The 19501-nt window shown below is 41.7% G+C and overlaps 1 protein-coding gene across 1 annotated transcript in view; it reads right to left on the bottom strand.

The window, feature by feature from the left end:
• Positions 1 to 19501, bottom strand: part of LOC124613770 (hemicentin-2-like) — a 653652-nt gene that overhangs the window by 365277 nt on the left and 268874 nt on the right. The window contains exon 3 of the mRNA XM_047142487.1: positions 15465 to 15673. Coding sequence (XP_046998443.1) covers positions 15465 to 15673 — 209 coding nt within the window. The remainder of the gene's footprint in view (positions 1 to 15464; positions 15674 to 19501) is intronic.

Genomic DNA, 19501 nt, shown 5'->3' with positions numbered 1-19501 from the left:
TATAACTTTTTAATGAATGTAAGTTTCTGGTTGTAGATAAAAACTATTTTAGACGCTTCCCATCAGCAGCTGGTGTAGAATTTTTCAAAACAAATATTTGTTGGGAGAAATTTTCAGCTCTTCTGACTGTTATCACTGGCGCAGTTTGACAGAGAATGCCTCATTCGTCATATGTAGGGTAATGTCGTTACGCCGCTACTTGCCTGAATTTGACGTGCCATACCAATGGAAGCCATTGTCATAAAATCTTTAAGTTATGATAAAAGTGTTATATGTTCACCACTAAGGAAAGACTGGATAGAATGGTTTTACTGTATCTAGCGTCGACTACTTCATCATTTATCACTTGGTATTTATAGATAAGCCGTTTTCAGATTTTTCGTCTCACAGATGATAACGAAGTAACTGCAATAAAAATGGTTTACAGCAGCTTTTAGCTAGTATTGTATACGTCAAAAATTTTTACAGAGGACTCCCCATATTTCAGACAGTTCAAAAATCTTCTAATTTAGGAATTAAGAACATGTCCCTTTATGAAATCATTATGTTAATCATTTCAAGCAAAGTGTCAAAAATGGCGGGTGTTTCCGCGGTCGATTGCAAACCACAACAGTTGTTCAGTAAAAGACGGACGAAAATTATGAAACCAAACATGTCGTGGGACACCTCTACCAGTTGGGTACCATTAATGGTCGTTAGTAAGATGTAAAGATTTTATTCACTATGCGTGCAATGGGTATTATTGTACATATTCACTGAAAAGATAGGAAGAGCAGGTCCTACTTTATGCACAGCTTATGTTCAAATCCGCCCCACTTATGATAGTATTGCGGAGACATATAAATAATTTTGTGCACGAGATATAGTAGAACCTAGAGAGAATATTTTCTTGAGACGATTTTCGATGCCTGTTATCTTGTTGAGACAACACACGGATTGTTGGGACAGTTACGACAGAACTTCGTTCGACAATATGTTTCTAGCATAAGTACCCGGAACAAATGCTGAATGGACTAATAGAACTGCGCAGCAAATTAGTCATAGGAAGTTTCCATAGCACCTTAATCATCATATGAAAGGCACTATCTCCCGCGTTAATCACCGAACATACTACTACAAACGATTCATGAAAAAACCTTCAAAAGTACCGTAATCAGCACATGAATAGCACTCCGTCCTACGTTAATCACGTAACAAATACGAGACTAGAAGCTGTGGGTCTATACAGAAAATTATAACAGCGTAACAGTAAAGTTGAATGTGGATACCATTGAGATACGAATAGGAAAAATACGAACGGGAAACATACAGTGCTCTTTAATAGTGCTAAAAATGAAAAAAAATTGTAAAATTGTGATATGGAACACTGTGGCTCACACTAAATGTATTGATAGTGACTGATATTAACACAGTTCTGAAGTGAATTGTATGTATCGAGATTGTATAGGACCTTATAATAAAATTCTTTGCAGCAACTTTCGTCAAAGTTACGATAATTTCTGCGACAAATTAGCCAGCGTTACACACTGTGTATCCAGCCAGCAGCAGTTGTAAATTAAATATCGTTTTCACGCTGATCACTTCACGCTCGATAGTGAAGGTACCACAATAAATAGGTTACACGCATAATTAATATAATACTGTAAGGTGTTGCTATTGACATAGATCTGGAGGAAACCATTTCCAACAATTATTTTAATGAGGTAACTTGATAAATTAAGCAGATAGAGAAAATATAACAAAAGTGGTCTTGTTGGATATTTCTCGTTGTCAGCAGAACAACGGTAAATTGGAAAAGCTTCTCTCTTTCTTTTACAGCTTTCAGCTTTGTCCTTTTCCGATCAGGGTTTCACACATAGAGTATGTTTTTTTACAGACAGATTTTAAGATGATTTGAGATTCTATAGAGAAAATGTGAGTAAATAATGACTATGAAGTAATAAAGTTAATAATAGCAGTATTTCTACTACTCTTGCAGCTCCCACTGGCAATGATAAAATATAAATAATAATATTGAAAGATATAAAAAGAATTCACAGTTGTACAAAACAGATGTTTTCTGATATAGCGAGGTCTGAGGAAAGGAAATTTAAATGGACCACACCAGCTAAGATTAGTGGGAAAAGAGAGAGATTTCTTTGGAAAGAAGGATTTACTTGAATGACGGGTGCCTAGTCATTCATTATAGTTGCATAAGTAGATATGTCATTAACTGAAGCTAGAGATGTTGTTCAGTTCTCTTCTCCCGAGACGAGTTCCAATTGCTGAGAAGGACTTCGAGAAAGTGGCTAAATGACGGACTGGGACACAAGGGATTTTACTCTGATGGGACGGGTATTCCGGGCATTTTGTCCAGACAAGAACGTTACAGTCGAGGAGAGATATGAAGTAGAGTGTATGTTCATAAGACAGTAGAGAGGACAGATGGTATGAAAATCTCTGCCCTCGTCTCCACATTTGGCAGGATAGCTGTGCATATGATGGTGAAATATGATGAAAAAATCTAATCACAGATATATCTAATACAGGCATTTATAACTAGTTTCAGGCACCGTGAGTTTTCTTGAGGAAGGACTTGCAGGGTAACGTCACCATAATCAATAATTTTGTATAAGTTCCTATTTCAGGTCAAGAGGGAAACGCTTCTTGTAGTTTTGTCTGGTGTGGAGAGATGCTGACGCCTTCTTGCACAGTGCATTTACGTGCTCGGTACAATTTAGATTTTCAACCGCTATTACTCCTACTCTCTTAGCTGAAGGAGAGAAGTTGATAATTGTCCCATTTAGAATTAGAGATTGCAGGGATTCCTAATATTCCGCGCTAATTAGCCTAGAAAGACCAACCAGTACCGCTTGCGTTTTTGTTGGGCTGAGGTTTAACCTTACGTTCTCCACCAATCTTGATAGGGCAAAAGGGTCAATCCTGAGATTCTCGATAGACGTCTTCAGGTTTATTTGCCTGGGTCACCTGGAGGAGACTTTGGTTGTAGAAACATGCATTTCAGCTCTTCAGGATGTATCCCGTCTCTGTAAATACCTGCCAAGGAATGGTTCCTTTCTCAGAGGAACGAGGAAGAAGTCGCTGTGTGATACGTTATGAAATTACGGAGTAAGGTGGAGGAACAGCTGTAAGCAGCAGCATGTGCACTGTGTCCTGTGTCCTCTTGTCATGGCATAAAGGCACCCTTTTTGACTGCTTCCTGAGACCCTTGTCTTCACAACCTCCCGCAGACTCAATAGATTTCAGCAGTGTGGTTCAGTGTGGTCCCATACCAACATAGTCTCTTACAGACATACTAGCCCCAAAAAGACAGCATAAACTTCCCCACGTCTTAAGTCTTCATAGTAGTACACCATACATTTGCTCGTGGTGATTAGGCGGGCAAAAGAATCGTCTGGTATGACTCCTGGCAGAGCTTCAACATTTCAGCTGTAGCCTTGATTGCCCTGATTCGACGGGAATTTTTAATTTGTGTGAGCAATCGCCTAAACCGATGGACGGTGATCTTTATCATGTTCAAAGTGTCGTCCAGGAAGCTGAAGAATGATCTATGACTAATTTACATTTTCTCCGTTATCACTTGGATGGTGACACGCCAGTCTTCGAACGTTGGTGCTTCCAGTTCTCTGGCGATTCCTAGTTATTAACAAAGATATGGTTTCCCATTTCGTTCTTCGTCATAAGGAAATGTTTGACCACCAAGAAAGCGTATGCAGCCTGTGACCAATAAATCGAATGACGATAAATCGCTCTTCCACTTCCACCAACTCATCATGGATTGTTGCAGCATTGTTTCCAGAAAACAGATTACTGCGCGATGGTACACGTCATCGATGACCTGCCACATTTTATATTGGACCCTCAAAGAGAGTACTATGTTATTGTGAAGTGGGCATTTTAACGGAATTGCAGACATTCGCCTTCAAGGAAACAAAAAAAATCAATTGCTTAGCTTTACTCTTCAAAGTCAAAGCTGAAACTGAGCGAGGTGGCGCAGTGGTTAGCACACTGGACTCGCATTCGGGAGGACGACGGTTCAATCCCACGTCCGGCCATCCTGATTTGGGTTTTCCCGTGATTTCCCTAAATCGCTCCAGGCAAATGCCGGGATGGTTCCTTTGAAAGGGCACAGCCAACATCCTTCCCCATCCTTCCCTAATCCGATGAGACCGATGACCTCGCTGTCTGGTCTCCTCCCAGAAACAACCCAACCCTCAAAGCTGAACCTTTAGCCAGTTGCATAAACAACGAAAAAAGCACGTCAAATTTAAAAGAACCCAACATCCCTAAAACTGACAAAGTTTCGCAGAAGCCCTAAATTCAGAGCGATCATCACTGCGAGATGCTTTTAATAGTTTCCACAACAAAACTCCGGCTCTAAATTTGGCAGAAGTTCCAAAGGGTTTCTGCTCGTATGTCAAGTACACCAGCAGCAAGATGCAATGTATATCTTCAGTCCACGACAGCAATGGTAGTGTCACCAACGAGAGTGCCACTAAAACAGAGTTAACTAAACATGGATCTTCAGAATTGGCTCAAATGGTGCAAATGGCTCTGAGCACTATGGGACTCAACTGCTGTGGTCATTAGTCCCCTAGAACTTAGAACTACTTAAACCTAACTAACCTAAGGACATCACACACATCCATGCCCGAGGCAGGATTCGAACCTGCGACCGTAGCAGCCGCACGGTTCCGGACTGCGCGCCTAGAACCGCGAGACCACCGCGGCCGGCGATCTTCAGAATTACTTCACCAGTGAAGACGATGTAAATATTATAGAATTCGAATCAAAAACAACAGCCAACATCAGTAACATAGATATCCTCGGTGTAGCAAAGCAGCTTACGTCACGTAACAAAGGCAGGCGCGGCCACTCGTCCAGATTGTATACCACTTAGATTCCTTTCATAGAATGCTGACACAGTAAATGTATACTTAGCTATCATATTCAACCGCTAGCTCTTCGAAAGATCCGAACCTAAAAAACTAGAACCGCTGGTCGCACCAATACCTATGAAAGGAAATACGACTAATTCGATGAATTATGGACCCATAACACTGACGTCGATTTGCAGTAGTATTTTGAAACATACACTGCGTTAGAATACTAGGAAATAAACTGTAAAGAATGGTCTATGACACATAGAATGGATTCAGAAAATATCTTCCTCGTGAAACTCAACTAGCTGTTCATTCTCAGATTCTCATGAATTAATGAGGGCTATTGGCAAGGAATGTCAAATTGATTCCATATTTTTAGATTTTCAGAAGGCTGCTTACACTGTTCCTCAAAAGCGACTTGTAATCAAACTGAGTGCCTACGGAGCATCGCCTCTGTTTGCGACTGACCTTGTGATTTCCTGTAAGAAAGGTCGAAGTTCAGAGTAGCTAACGGGAGGTCGTCGAGAAAAACAGCAACAATATCCAGTAATATCTGATGTTCCTCGCAGGCCAGTGTGGCCGAGCGGTTCTAGGCGCTTCTGTCTGGAACCACGCGACCGCTACGGTCGCAGGTTCGAATCCTGCCTCGGGCATGGATGTGTGTGATGTCCTTAGGTTAGTTAGGTTTAAGTAGTTCTAACTTATAGGGGACTGATGACCTCAGATGTTAAGTCCCATAGTGCTCAGAGCCATTTGAACCGGTTTTTTTTTTTTTTTTTTTTTTTTTTTTTTTGGATGTTCCTCAAGGATAGTTTACTGGGCCTCTGCTGTTCTTGAACATTTGGTTACTTTATATTTGCTTTGCTCGATGTATTTCAATTTTCCTCTACAATTTTAACCCACCATAAAGTCTTAACAGATGTCGTACCACACTGTCCCTTTTTCTTCTCAGTGTTTCCCATATATTCCAAACTCCTCACTACTTACCTTATCAGTCCACACGATTTTCAACATCCTTCCGTAGCACCATATCTCGAATGATTCGATTCTCTTCTTTTCCGGTTTTCCCACAGTCCATGTTTCAGTACCATACAGTGCTGTACTCCAAACCTATATCCTCATGTATTCTCAGAAATATCTACTCAAATTGAAATTTGTGTTCAATAGTAGTAGATTTCTCTTGCCTACTAAAGCGATTTTTGCCAGTGCAAATCTGCTTTTTGTCCTCCATGCTCCGTACTTCATAGGTTACTTTGCTCCAGAGTTAGCTGAGTTCCTTAACTACATCTACTTCGTGATCACCAATCCTGATGTTAAGTTTTCGCTGATTACATTACTTTCATCTTCCTTCCATTTATTTTCTGTCCATATTCTGTACTCTTTAGACTGTTCGTTCCATTCAGTGGATCCTGTCATTCTTCTTCAGTTTCAATGAGGGTAGCAGCGCCATTAGCGATTCTTAGCATTGATTTTCTTTCACCTTGAATTTTAATTCCGTTCTTTAATCTTCCTTTCATTTGTGTCATTGATTATTCGTGTTTTGGATTAAACAGTAAGGGCAAAAGGTTACACATGCGTCTTACACCCTTTTTAACCAGAGTATGTCGTTCTTGGTTTTCTACTATTGTTATTCCCTCTTGTCTCTTGTCCATGTTGTATATTACCTATCCACTTGCTCAGTTCGTCAGGGGCTATTTTGCTGCCTAGGTAGCGGAATTCCTTCACTTCATCGATATCGTGATCACCTATTCTGACGTTAAGTTCTTCTCTGTTCTCGTTTGTGGTACTTCTCATTACTCTCATCTTTCTTCGATTTACTCTCAGTCCATATTCTGTACTCATTAGACTGTTCACACTATTCAACAGATCCTGTAATTCTCCTTCACTTTCATTCAGAATAGCAATGTCATCAACGAATCTTAGAAGTGATATCCTTTCACCTTATATTTTAATCCCACTCTTCAGTCTTCGTTTTATTTCCGTCATAGCTTCTTCGAAATACAGCTTGAACAGCAGCGGCGAGAGACTCCATCCTTTCCTTCACGACATATAATCCTAGCACTTCTTTCTCAACCTTGCACTCTTATTGTTCGCTCTAGGCTATTGCACGTATTGTATATTACCTATCTTTCTCTGCAGCTTACCCCATTTTTCTCTGAATTTAGAAAATGTTGCACGATTTTACATTTTCGAATGCTTTTTCCAGGTCGGGAAATCCTATGTACGTGTCTCCATTTTTCTTTAGTCTTGTTTACACGACGAACCGCAGCATTAGAATTGCCACTCTGGTGCTTTTACTTTTCCTAGAGGCAAACTGATCGTCATCCAACCGTGCCTAAACTTTCTCTTCCATTCATCTGCGTTTTAATTTTGTCATCAACTAGAATCCATGGGTTGTCAAGCTGATTGTGCGATATTCTGGCAGTTTTCAACTCTTGCATTCTTCGGAATTATGTGGTTGATTTTCTTCTGAAAGTCAGATAATATATCGCCAGACTCATAAATTATACACATGAACTGGAATAGTCGTTTTGTTGGCGGTTTCCCTAATGATTTTCGAGATTCTGATAGAATGCTATCTATTTCCTTTGGCTTAATCGATCTTAAGTCTTGCACAGTTTTCAATTCTGATTCAGGCACCGGATCCCATATCTCTTCTATGTTGATATGTGTTTCCTGTTCTATCACCTCATCAGACAAATTTTTCCCCTTCAATGTATTGTTTCCACCTATCTGCTCTCTCCTCTGCATTCAACAGTGGAATTCCCGTTGCACTGTTAACGTTACCATACTAGCTTTTAATTTCACCGGGCGTTGTTTCTACTTCTCTATAGGCTGATTTAGTCCTTCCGACTATCATTTCTTTTTAGAATTCTTCGCATTTTTCGTGGAGCCATTTCGCCTTAGCTCCACTGAACTCCCTATTTATCCCATTCCTAAAGAAATAGAGCTTCTTTATTACTGAATTTCACTGAACATTTTTGTACTTACTTCTTACATCGATCAACTGAAGTATTTCTTCTGTTACCCATGGTTTCTTCGCAGTTACTTTGTTTATACCATGTATTTTCTTTCCAGTGTATGTGACTCCTCTTTTTAAAGTATTTTGTTTGAGATAAAATGTGGCGGTATTGTGTTTGGTTCAGATTTCGGCGGGTGGAACAGTACAGAGTGGGACACGTGCCGGCCGAAGTGGCCGTGCGGTTCTAGGCGCTACAGTCTGAAGCCGGTCGACCGCTACGGCCGCAGGTTCGAATCCTGCCTCGGGCATGGATGTGTGTGATGTCCTTAGGTTAGTTAGGTTTAATTAGTTCTAAGTTCTAGGCGACTGATGACCTCAGAAGTGAAGTCGCATAGTGCTCAGAGCCATTTGATTTGGGACACGTATTCGTATGTCCTATATATGCTGTCTGCAGTTTTCCAACTGAAATGCTGATATATTCGACGGATCGCGTGAAAGTTTAAAATAGTCACTGAGTTCATGCTATAACTTCTCCATCTTGACAGATAGGAACAAAGTCAAAATGAATGGTTCACTAACTTTTCGTCGCCATGTGTCGGTATTACACAAATTTCAGACTGTGTATGGTTTCTTAATTGCCCCGAATGTCTGATGCAGCAGGGAACAATATAAATTTTTAATATCGCCCTGTAAAGAGTACGTCTGTGCTACACTGAGCTGTGTCACTCCCCTCATGCTTCGAATTCACGGCCTCTGTGGCAGAATTCACGAAAGGGGTGAACGGACACAGTCGCAGTTTATCTCTGGCCGTGCCGCCACACGAGACCAGGGCTAACTTTGTCGTAATTGGCTGCACGGAAACTCTCACCGGCAATCACAGCGACATCGCCCTCATTAGCTAACTTCCTGGGCCACAGACGCAACTTAGCGCTACCAAAAGCACGCCGAAACAAAATGCGGAAATGTTGATTACTTCTCTTGTGGCCGCGCTCGCTGTGCGAGGTTTCCAGGAGAAGCGGGCCTCTTGGCAGAGTTCACTACCTGTTTGGGAACCCTCCGAACTTTAACATGATTTGAAAATTTGCTTTACAAACTAGAAAACAAATTTATTTCATTTAAAAGTGCTATTGACACAATATTAAATATACTTTGTCTGTTTAAGAAGGAATTTGGAGGACCTAGTATATATTAACACAACTTATTTTATAAAGATGTCAAGGGCGTTACTTTCAGCTGAAGATACCTATTTCAGTGGTCAAGATATTAATGTAATATAATGTATTTTTCTTTTTTGTTCTATTTATTGTGTTACCATATATTAAGAAATGAGATCAAAATCTGGGATGAAAGGATATCAGTCATAAAATTCGCTAATGTCGTTATCCTTATGAAAAGTGAAGTAGACTCACAGCACCTGTTGAATGTCTAACGAATACACACTATGGACTAAAAGAGAAAACTGAAGCGAGAAGAAATGAAGAGCAGTAGTAATGAGGTCAGCGATAAAGTTATCAAAAGTAGAGACTTCAAAATAGGCGAAGTGGAGCAATTCTGATAGCTAAGAAGCAAAATGCACACTACAGAAGAAACAAGCTGGACATAGGAAAACGGACTAGCACAGGCAAAGAGAAATTAATTTCTATTAAACATCTTCGGCAACGGCCTTGCCGCAGTGGATCCACCGGTTCCCGTGAAATCACCGAAGTTAAGCGCTGTCAGGCGTGGCCAGCACTTGGATGGGTCACTATCCATGCCGCCATGTGCTGTTGCCATTTTTCGGGTGCACTCAGCTTCGTGATGCCAACTGAGGAGCTACTTGACCGAGTAGTAGCGGCTTCGGTCAAGAATACCATCATAAAGGCCGGGAGTGCGGTATGCTGACCCCACGCCCCTCCTATCCGCGTCCTCCAATGCGGATGACGCGGCGGTCGGATGGCCCCGATGGGCCACTTCTGGCCTATAGACGGAGTGTTTTTTTTTTTTCAAACATCTCCCTTAAATTAAATATGAAATTTCTGAGAACGTACCATCGGGAAAAGGTAAAGTGGGACCGCTCAACAAACATTGAGAAAGAGTGCTACCAACATTCTGTCAAGTCACTTGTACCACTAGTGTGCTCAACTGGCAACGAAGCCAGAGATTCACGAAAAAAAAGTAAAATAAAATAAAAAAAAATAAGCGGAGTGTTTTACCAAAAAGGTCGATTTTCTCTAAGGTGAATGTGGAAGAAAGCTAGTCACCTACGATAGTCACAGCCAACAATAACACTGGTTTTTTGTGAGACTTGTTGTAGATCTCGTAAACCCATTCACTGATTCGTTTATAATTTTACATTTCTAACAGTGCATTAAGCGCTTCATGTTGACGCGTGTCTTTTACATCCTGGTCATTGTAGATTCGTCTATGACGTCAACATAAGGACTTGACAGTTGTGGCTTATTAATCAGATATTGATGATCCATTTGAATGAATCGGTGCTTATATTACTTGGAATTCCGTGAAGTAAACGATGGGGATCTAGCAATTCATAGTAGGTTACTACTACAAGTTTTGGTTAAATTGATCACACCAGATCGAGAACAGGGACTTTCGGTACGTCTCGAAGCAACCGGTAATGATAAATCCAGAGAAGGCTGAAATGCAACATATTATTTTCCAGCACGCCCCAGCACGTTTCGAGACCTTCTGTTGGGATTGTCTTCAGGAATCTACAAGCGTTCAGGGTCCCGATATTCGTGTGGTTTTAATCATCACTTCGAAAATTAAAATTTTGTTCGTCGGCAGTCGTGGTAGACACTGAAATTCCTATGCCACACTATGGCAGCGCGTCTCCAGAAGACCCAAAGCAAAATGGCGGTTACTGGTGTTGCCGAGAATGAAATACCACACGATAACCCAGCCTGTTGGTGGGCTGTGAATTATTTGTTTCAATCCCCTATAAGATTTCACACACATTTGAACATTTTTTTTTTCAATCCACTAGCGGAGTGCTGCGGTACAGTGACAGTACTAATGTGTAGCAGGCGCACACTAACAAGAAAACAAAGGCACTTTTGAGTCGTGGTGCGCCTTTTCTGGCTCACCAACTCTTTGGGACGTCACTATCGATTACTCGGCTGTACTACGATCTTTGCCCCTGTTGTGATCTGGGGCCTGTTTCTGCGGTCGCGGCAGTGGGGGTCGGACTCGCCACGAGGCGGAAGGAGCTCTCGGGGACGAAGGAGGAAAACACCCAGGCAGGGCCAGCATCGGCGCGGCCGGTCTACCTTGCAAGACGGTCGCGAGTTAGTGGTGGAAATGCCTGATGTCAGTCCCGGGCGCTGTTCGTCGCATTGCTTTGGCGCCTGTTTTCTCGGAGAGACCCATCCCTCGAGAACATCTCGAACAACGCTCTCCATCGAAGATGTAAGTGATTTTGGTGACTTCGTTTCGTTGAACGATTTGCGTTGCAGCGAGTGTACCTGTTGGTTGGTTGCCCTAATGTACGTGTTGCTGAAGTAAGAGCAGCCGGCAAGGTGTGTGACGGCATGAAGTCCAGCAGTCACTACTTCCTTTAAAAATCAGTGTTCCCAAACGATGTAGTAACTGTAAAGTATTGAAGACATTAGGTCATAGTCTAGTTGTAATTTTCTGCATACGAAGCTTACACAATTTGAAGCTACATGCAGATCTATGCAACGAAAGTAAAGTGAACCATTCCTAGTATCGTTGTGAAGTTGTGCATTTGAATCACGTGGTATTACCTTGAATTTTTTTCCATTTCATCTTTGTACACATTGTCGGCCTTAATCATATGTGGAAATATTGTTTGGCAAACTATGAGATTGTAAAAGTCTGATACTGTATTTTCAGCATTGGATTTGTGTGCAGTACTTAGTTTAAATGTTTTACAGCAGTGATATTGGAGTAAGACTTAAGTCACGTCTGTTGAAAGCATTTATTGGTTCTTCGTTTATATTTTTGTTTTGTGATCTCTTAAGTTATATTAATTGATGTTTGCTTGGTGTTTTCCGTGTTTTCTGCGGTCTGTTTGTGTTCGTTTTCCTCGAGTTGGGGTGTGTGGGAGCGGCGCCACGTTCTCCTTAGGTGCACCGAAGTTGTGACGTGTCATCTAATGGGAAGTGACTCCCGGTTGGGCCCCGGCGTTTAGGTGTTGTTTTGGACGGCTGGTCTGCTGCTTCCGGCATTTTAAGTTAAGTCACCTTTTGCCCAGGGCAGCCTGGCGTCACTGCCCGTTTCGTAGGCATTTAACCTGTTTCATGTATATGTAAAAAAAGGGGTTTTAAAGTGCTTGTGAATCAATTATATTAACTTGTGCTGCATGTGTTATTCGGGTTCGTAACGAACTGGTGTGCTTTGTACATAACTTTCATGTTGCAGATTATTACCTTTAAAAGAACGATCTGTGCCACCTTTTAAAATCACCTTCAGTTTGTAATTTATGTTTCTTAAGTATTGAAATCTCCGTAGCTCATCTTTTAAGTCAGTTGTTGTGATTGCATATTTGGATATTGTCTTAAACACGGCCACGTGTTGATTGCCTCTTATCTGTTTTATAAAAGCTTGTTTTGAATAAAATGTTAATTATTTACTTGCTAGTTGTGTTAAGGAGTGACGTACTAGGGGCTTTGATCTTCCATGCTAAGTGTACCCCTCATCCCGACTTCCTAAGTCACAACTGTGACGTAAAATTTATTTTTCCGAGGTTTCTACTACAGAAACTTTAGAGTTGGTTCGGAATAATCTTATTTTCCATAACAAAGCAGGTTTATCATTTGTAAATGAACTGACTGGCCTAGTAGCCCAATCTTTTTCGTTTGATTATTTTTCCTTTAAAGGGCGTATTTTCGTGAAAATGACGGCTTCGCAATGGGCTCAAGCCTTTTCCCCATTCTATCTGAGATTTTTACAAACGGTCTTCAACGTGAACTCTTCGCGAAGCTGAATGAGCTGGTTAGTAAAATTGTACTCGACAAACGTTGTGTTGATGTAGTTGTCGTTTTAACGGATGTAAAGACGAGGCACTCAGGAGGCTAAAAGAACTTTTAACGTTTTCCACCGTGATTTAAATTTGAAGTTGAGATTTCTCTTAACTTTTAGGATAAGTCTGAATGGCCAGTGTTTAGAATACGAGATTTTCCGTACGCCCACAACAACATATAACATTATTGCTGCGAATTCTAGTCGTCCCCCATCACAGAAGAAAGCATTATTTCGTTCAGTGTTCCACAGGTTGAAACAATCTGTACTTGACCAACAGACCACCGTTAGGAAACGCAAATGCATTTAGAGAACAGTGATATTAGGAAAATGGGCGACAAAAAGTTACACAGACGCACGGAAGGACCGGAGTAAAGAATAAGTAGTTGGATATGCTGCTGTGACATATGGTGGCCAACCCTCTCTGAAGATTAGTAATGAGTTTAAGAATCATAACATGAAGGTAGGTTTTAACGCTTATAACAAATTGGGGAAGCTCCTACGCCATAGTATAGAGCAGCTTGTTAATAAGTTTTGCAATGGGGAGGTCTATAAGATTAGGTGTAGAGCCTGTGCCAGGGTTTATATCGGACGGACTAGGAGTCAACACGACATAGGGACCTCGGTTACCCCAGCTGTTACAGTGTACTAGCACCTCATTTACGTCAGTGTAACCGTCAGTTTCGTGACATCGAAAACAATCTACAGATTCTTCACCATGAGAAAAAAGGGGTTTGTTTGGATATTTTAGAAGATCTAGAAATTTTCGTACTTAGACGATGCTTCCATGACCGACTAGTTAATGAGCAAAACAGTGAAACAAGGGATTGTTTTTTTCATATTTTTTATAATTTCTTCAACTGCCATTGAAAAAAAATTGTGTGCTCTTTGCAGCCACTGTTTGTAACACCAAATGTTCGTTGACGTTTGCCAGAATTCTGAGTTTATTTTTTAATATGCTATCATTTCCACATATGTAATACTGTATTTACTGTCGTTACCTTACACGATTTTATGTCTTTGAGCTACACTCCTGTAATTATTAGGAATCTTGATATACGACTTTTATTAAATTTCCTTATGATACTGACGATTCGGCCACATGGCATAACACACCACTTTGCGTGTTACCTGTTGCTCTCGCGCTGGTACATTTGGTTTCTGCCTGTGCGAATGAAAGGTTATTGCACCTGATACACCACACGCATTTCTTGATGTATGGCATTTACAGCTGCCTTTTGAGCTTATGTAAATTGAAATGTTGTATTTTCACAATACCACATCTCGTCTCATAAAACACTGATTTGAGTAATCAGAGGCCAAGAGCCATTTATTTGCGTTGTATATTATTTAACTACGCATTGTAATGATGTATTTTGACGATTTACAAGGAGCAATGAATCCAGCGCTACTGACGCGCCGAAGAAACTATAGACTAATTCATCGCGCATGTAGAAACATCGATATTAAAGACAGACTCTGAAGACATTTGAATATGACAAAAAAAAAAAAAAGCGCGCAACCCATCTTCCACTGCCGGACGATATCACTCTCTTTCTATCTCCTGTATAACACGGATGCACCATTACATAGGCGTCATTATAAGATTTGTAATTTGTTTAAATCTACAGAGATATACTATTATTTTGTTGCATGTTAGATTAGTATGTGTGAAAAACGTAGAGTGGTTAATGAATGAACACTTTTCCAACCACCACGTCATTGTTATTGACGCAAGTGTTAACATGTTATATATGTTTTAAATCCAAGCTCGTAATTATAGTGTCAATTACTCTAAATTTGTGTTTGCTTTGGTAGCTGGACAACCTTAACCACTTACTTTCTATGTGCCAAGTTTTTTTTTTTTTTTTTTTTTTTTTTTTTTTTTTTTTTTTTTTTTTTTTTTTTTTTTTTTTTTGACAGTGCCAACCTTGTCCGACGTGTCATTATGTGGACAGAACAGTCGAGGCTGACGTTAACATTGTACTTATACTCCCCCTTGTAATATTCTTCAAACTCAATTTTAAACTGGCCCTTAGGTACATTTTCAGTGCGGGTGACATCCGGGAATTTCATAACAAACTTCACTTCTCAAATCGCACCTCACTCGCACAAAGCCTCGCTGTTCCACAATGGTACGCGACACTTTCTAAACGGGAAAGGGAGCCACGTAAGTATATGTTGCTTCCCCTTCTCAATCTGATGCATAATAATAATAACAATAATAATAATAATAATTCCTTACATCAGAAATTGCGTATGGTACGTACATCTTCGATTTTTTATTATTTTTGTGCAGTTTTGAACCTCTTAGTTATGCATACTTGCTTTTGTATTATGGAAAAGTTAGTAATCCCAAATTTTTATTACCGACAAGTCACCAGTCGAGGGCTGGGACCGAGACATGTTGTAGATGTGGGATAAAAAACTTTCAAAAACAACTACGAGATTTTTTCAGCAACCAACATTTTAGTCATTTTTATTAAAGTTAAAACTCATTACCTCACGTAACAAAGGATATTATCTTCAGCTAGAACGGTGATTGAAACCTGCGAATTTGTTCAGTGTTTATTCGACTCCACTGTTCTAGCCGGCGCGCTGCACTCAGAAGCTGCGATCGCGGACGTGGTGGCACTCACCTATGACCGTGAAGTTGACCTTAGAGTTGCGCGTCTGCGCGAAGCGGAAGTCGACGCGGCAGCGGTAGGTGGCCTGGTCTCGCGGCCGCACGCTCTCCACGGCGAGTGCTGCGGGTGGCCGGTCGGTGACGAAGTAGGCGCGGCTGCCGAACACCGTCTCGTTGGACCAGCGCTCCGCCTGCGAGAAGTCGCGCTCGCGGGCGTCCACGCTGCGGACAGACGGGAGCGTGCCGGTTTCAGTACACTGTGTGCTGATTGGCTGGAACAGAGGCGAGTCAGCTACGTCGTACAATGAAAAACTTAGTACAGGGTGTCCAGAAAAGGGCTCCCTGATTTCAAAATTAAATATCTCGAAAACGAAGATGATAGAGGAATGCAGTAAACGGTATGTTTATTGTGAAAGCTGTAAGAAGTTTATAAGTTTGTCAGAAATAATAGCTACAAAAGCTGCTAACAGACGACGCTGTACGCTGTACAGCTCATATCAGCATACATAAGTGAAATAATCGTATGAAAATAATCTTTGCAAACAATCACATCACAATGTTTTCAAATTGTTCACCATTGGCACTACAGAGGTGGCGCAAACGAAGAATGAAATTCGCCACTACATTTCGTAGTGTTTCAACCGAAATGGATGCCACAGAGATCGCCGCTTCAAGCTCGTCCAGCGTGGCAGGATGCTTCGGGCAGACCATGACTTTCACTGTGCCCCACAAAAAAAGTCAGAGAGTCAAATCCGTCGAATATGGAGGCCAATCCATACCTGCACCAGTAAATTTGGGATATTCCAAAGCAATGACTCGATTCCCGAAGTATTCCTCAAGAAAGCGAAACACTTGTTCGGTCCGAAGTGGTCTGGCTCCATCTTGCATTAACCATTCAGTACCTGGTCGATCCTCTAACGCTTGCTGTGTGGCGACAAATTGTTCCAAAATTGCAACGTAACGTGCACGAGTGACCGTTTCTCGAATGAAAAAAGGGCAAATAATGCCTCTGCTGCACACTGCAGCCCACACAGTAACTTTAGGAGAATACAGGGGTTTCGCTTCACACCACTATGGCTTTTCGGAACCCCAAAATCGCCAGTTCTGCTTATTCACGTATCCATTCAGGTGGAAGTGTGCTTCATCTGTGAACCAGATGCAGCCAACATCAAATCCTGCACTATAAATCATTGTGAGCATCTGATTAGCAAAGGCAACCCTTTGTTGCACAGCTCGTACGGGTATGGCCTGGTGCGTTTGAATTTTGAATGGAAACATGTGTAGACTCTTTCTCGGTATTTTCTGCGTGCTGGAACGCTTCAAACCAGTCTCAGATGCAATTCTACGGACGGATGACATTGGATTTCACTGAATAATTCCAGAAACTGTGGTGATATTTTCAGGCGTAACTGCGGTTTGCTTGCGGCCAACATGCCCCACTGGATCATCAGTTACGCTGCCTGTTGGTTGAAATTTTGCGAAGAGCGCACGAATGGTTTTCGCATCGGGTCCTTTTGGAACATTAAATCGTGCTTGAAAACTTCGCCTTGTTGCCGTAGGACTCTCTTCTAACCTGTGGTACTCTAGCACCAGGAAAACACGTTGTTCAATGGAGTACATGGTTTTAATCTCTTCCTTCGGTACGCTAACCTCCTTTAACGTTTCAATAGTGGAACTGATCGCTCTGGGCTTCGGATCACTATTTATACTAGGCATTACGTATGGTGATTAAAGCGCCATCTGTTAGCAGCTTTCGTAACTATTATTTCAAACTGCTGTATAAACTTCTTACAGCTTTCACAATAAACATACAGTTTACTGCATTCTTCTATAGATCTTTGTTTTCGAAATATTTAATTTGGAAATCAGGTAGTCCTTTTCGGGACACACTGTAACTAGCGCGTGCTTGAACTTTGCACAACGACAACCTTTTCAACAAACACTTCGTCGGGGGTTTTCCAAGATTTAACTTACAGCTTAGTAATATACAGGGTGTATCAAAAAGAATCATGCAATATAAAAAAGTAACTATTATATAATTTGAGATATGTGGGTGAACAACGTACTGCTGCAAAGAGCAAACTCTCGAGTTTTACACGGTTCTCACCGGGTAGCAGCAGTGTGCTCCCACTTCAGTTCTAGCGAAAATGCTGTCGGGATAACAGAAAGCGTTTTGCGCAGTGCGGGTCTGTAATAACTGTTCAGCGTCACTTTCGTACTACGTGTGGTGGGGGTCCAACTACAGCAAAGAGTAAGAGGCGATGGCTTGAACAACTCCGAGAAACAGGTTGTTTGTTCCAAGGCGAATCGCCGCACCGCCCCTGAGTGTCTAACACAGACGTCGAACGCATCTGCCATGGTTTCACAAGGACTCCGCAGAAATCCGTACGCCGTGCTGCTCGACAGCTCAACATGCCTCCCGATGTTCGTGTGTGAACTCTGATGGGACTTAACTGCTAAGGTCATAAGTCCCTAAGCTTACACACTACGTAACCTAAATTATCCTAAGGACAAACACAGACACCCATGCTCGAGGGAGGGCTCTAACGTCCGCTGGGACCAGCCGCGTAGTTCATGACTGCCTCGCCCTAGACCGCTCGACTAATCCCGCGCGGCTCCGATATTCGTCTGACGTCTGTTGCGTCGAGTTTACACATGAAACCATACAAAAGCTCTTCGTGAAGGTGACAAACAACAACGTGTGGAGTTCTGTATAATGGAGGGCGATAGTTTTCTTCCACGTGTTTAGCGATGAGGCAACATTCCATTTAAATGGAAAGGTGAACCGTCATAATGTGAGAATACGGGGTAGGTATCAACCACATGAAATTGTACAACATGATAGAGACTCTCCAAAATTTAATGTCTTTTCTGCAGTTTTACGAGAAAAAGGCTTACGGTCCATTTTTCTTTGCCTAGACACTGTTACAGGAAGCACAAATCACGATATCGCTGAGAGCTTTTTTTTCCCCCCCCACAGTTGAAGACTGATTCGAACGACTTCATTTACCAACAGGATGGGGCACCGCCACACTGTCATCTGGAAGTGCGGGAGTTTTTAAATCAAAGGATTACTGAACGATGGATCGGTCGCACTGGGCCAAATGATTCAGCTTTACATTACTGACCTCCAACGTCACAGGACCTGACTGTATGTGATTACTTCTTTGGAGGGGGCTGAGGTGGGAGGTTCACAAATGACTCTGTTTATGTGCCTCCGTTACCGACAACAGTAAATGAACTGGGACATAGCATAACACCAGCTGTAGAAGCTGTACCTCAAGACATGCTCGGTACAGTGTGCAAACAATTTGAATACCACACTGACATATCATAAAACGAAGGCTTTCACGACCGGATGTTTCAGCTGCCGAGAATTGGTCCGGGTTGTATGGCCGTGGTTCATGGAACTCTTCTATCCCTAATGTTTCGTTCAATGCTACGTTGGACATCTGCGGAGGTGACCCTGGCTGTGCTGAGTCTTGCCGACTAACGAGTCGGACGTCGAAGAACGGCCTAAATACCGTGGAAAGTGGGCGTTGTCTGGATTTCACGTGACAGCAGAGAAAAACCTTGTCAAGGATAAAATGTAACTATCGACCATAGTACGTCAAAGATAAAAACTTCTTATCGATTCTGTAGCGCCACAGTCCATACACCGCTGAGTTTCAATGCTTCTTCTTTTCTGTTAAAATTATCCCCATGTTTATATATTTCGATGGCTTCCTTTTATAGCCGTGGATAATAGTTCGTCATAGTACATAAGACATCAGTTTCCGAAAATTACACTACGTTATCACCCGACTGAAGAGCATGTTCCGCCACGGCTGACTTGTCTGTTTTCCCTAGTCGACAAACACTTTTATGTTCCTTCAGCCGTGTATTCACACTGCTCTTTCTAGTTCCAATGTAGACTCAACCACATGTATACAAGATACCGTCAGGGATAGAGCAGTTCCATGGACCATGACCATACAACCCGGAATAATTCTCGGCAGCTGAAACACTGATATATGCTGCGCATCTCAGCAGGGGTATATTGAACACCTA

This window comes from Schistocerca americana, chromosome 4, assembly GCF_021461395.2.
Source record: "Schistocerca americana isolate TAMUIC-IGC-003095 chromosome 4, iqSchAmer2.1, whole genome shotgun sequence".
In the NCBI taxonomy this organism is placed as follows: domain Eukaryota; kingdom Metazoa; phylum Arthropoda; class Insecta; order Orthoptera; family Acrididae; genus Schistocerca; species Schistocerca americana.
This window is presented reverse-complemented; position numbering and strand designations above follow the sequence as displayed.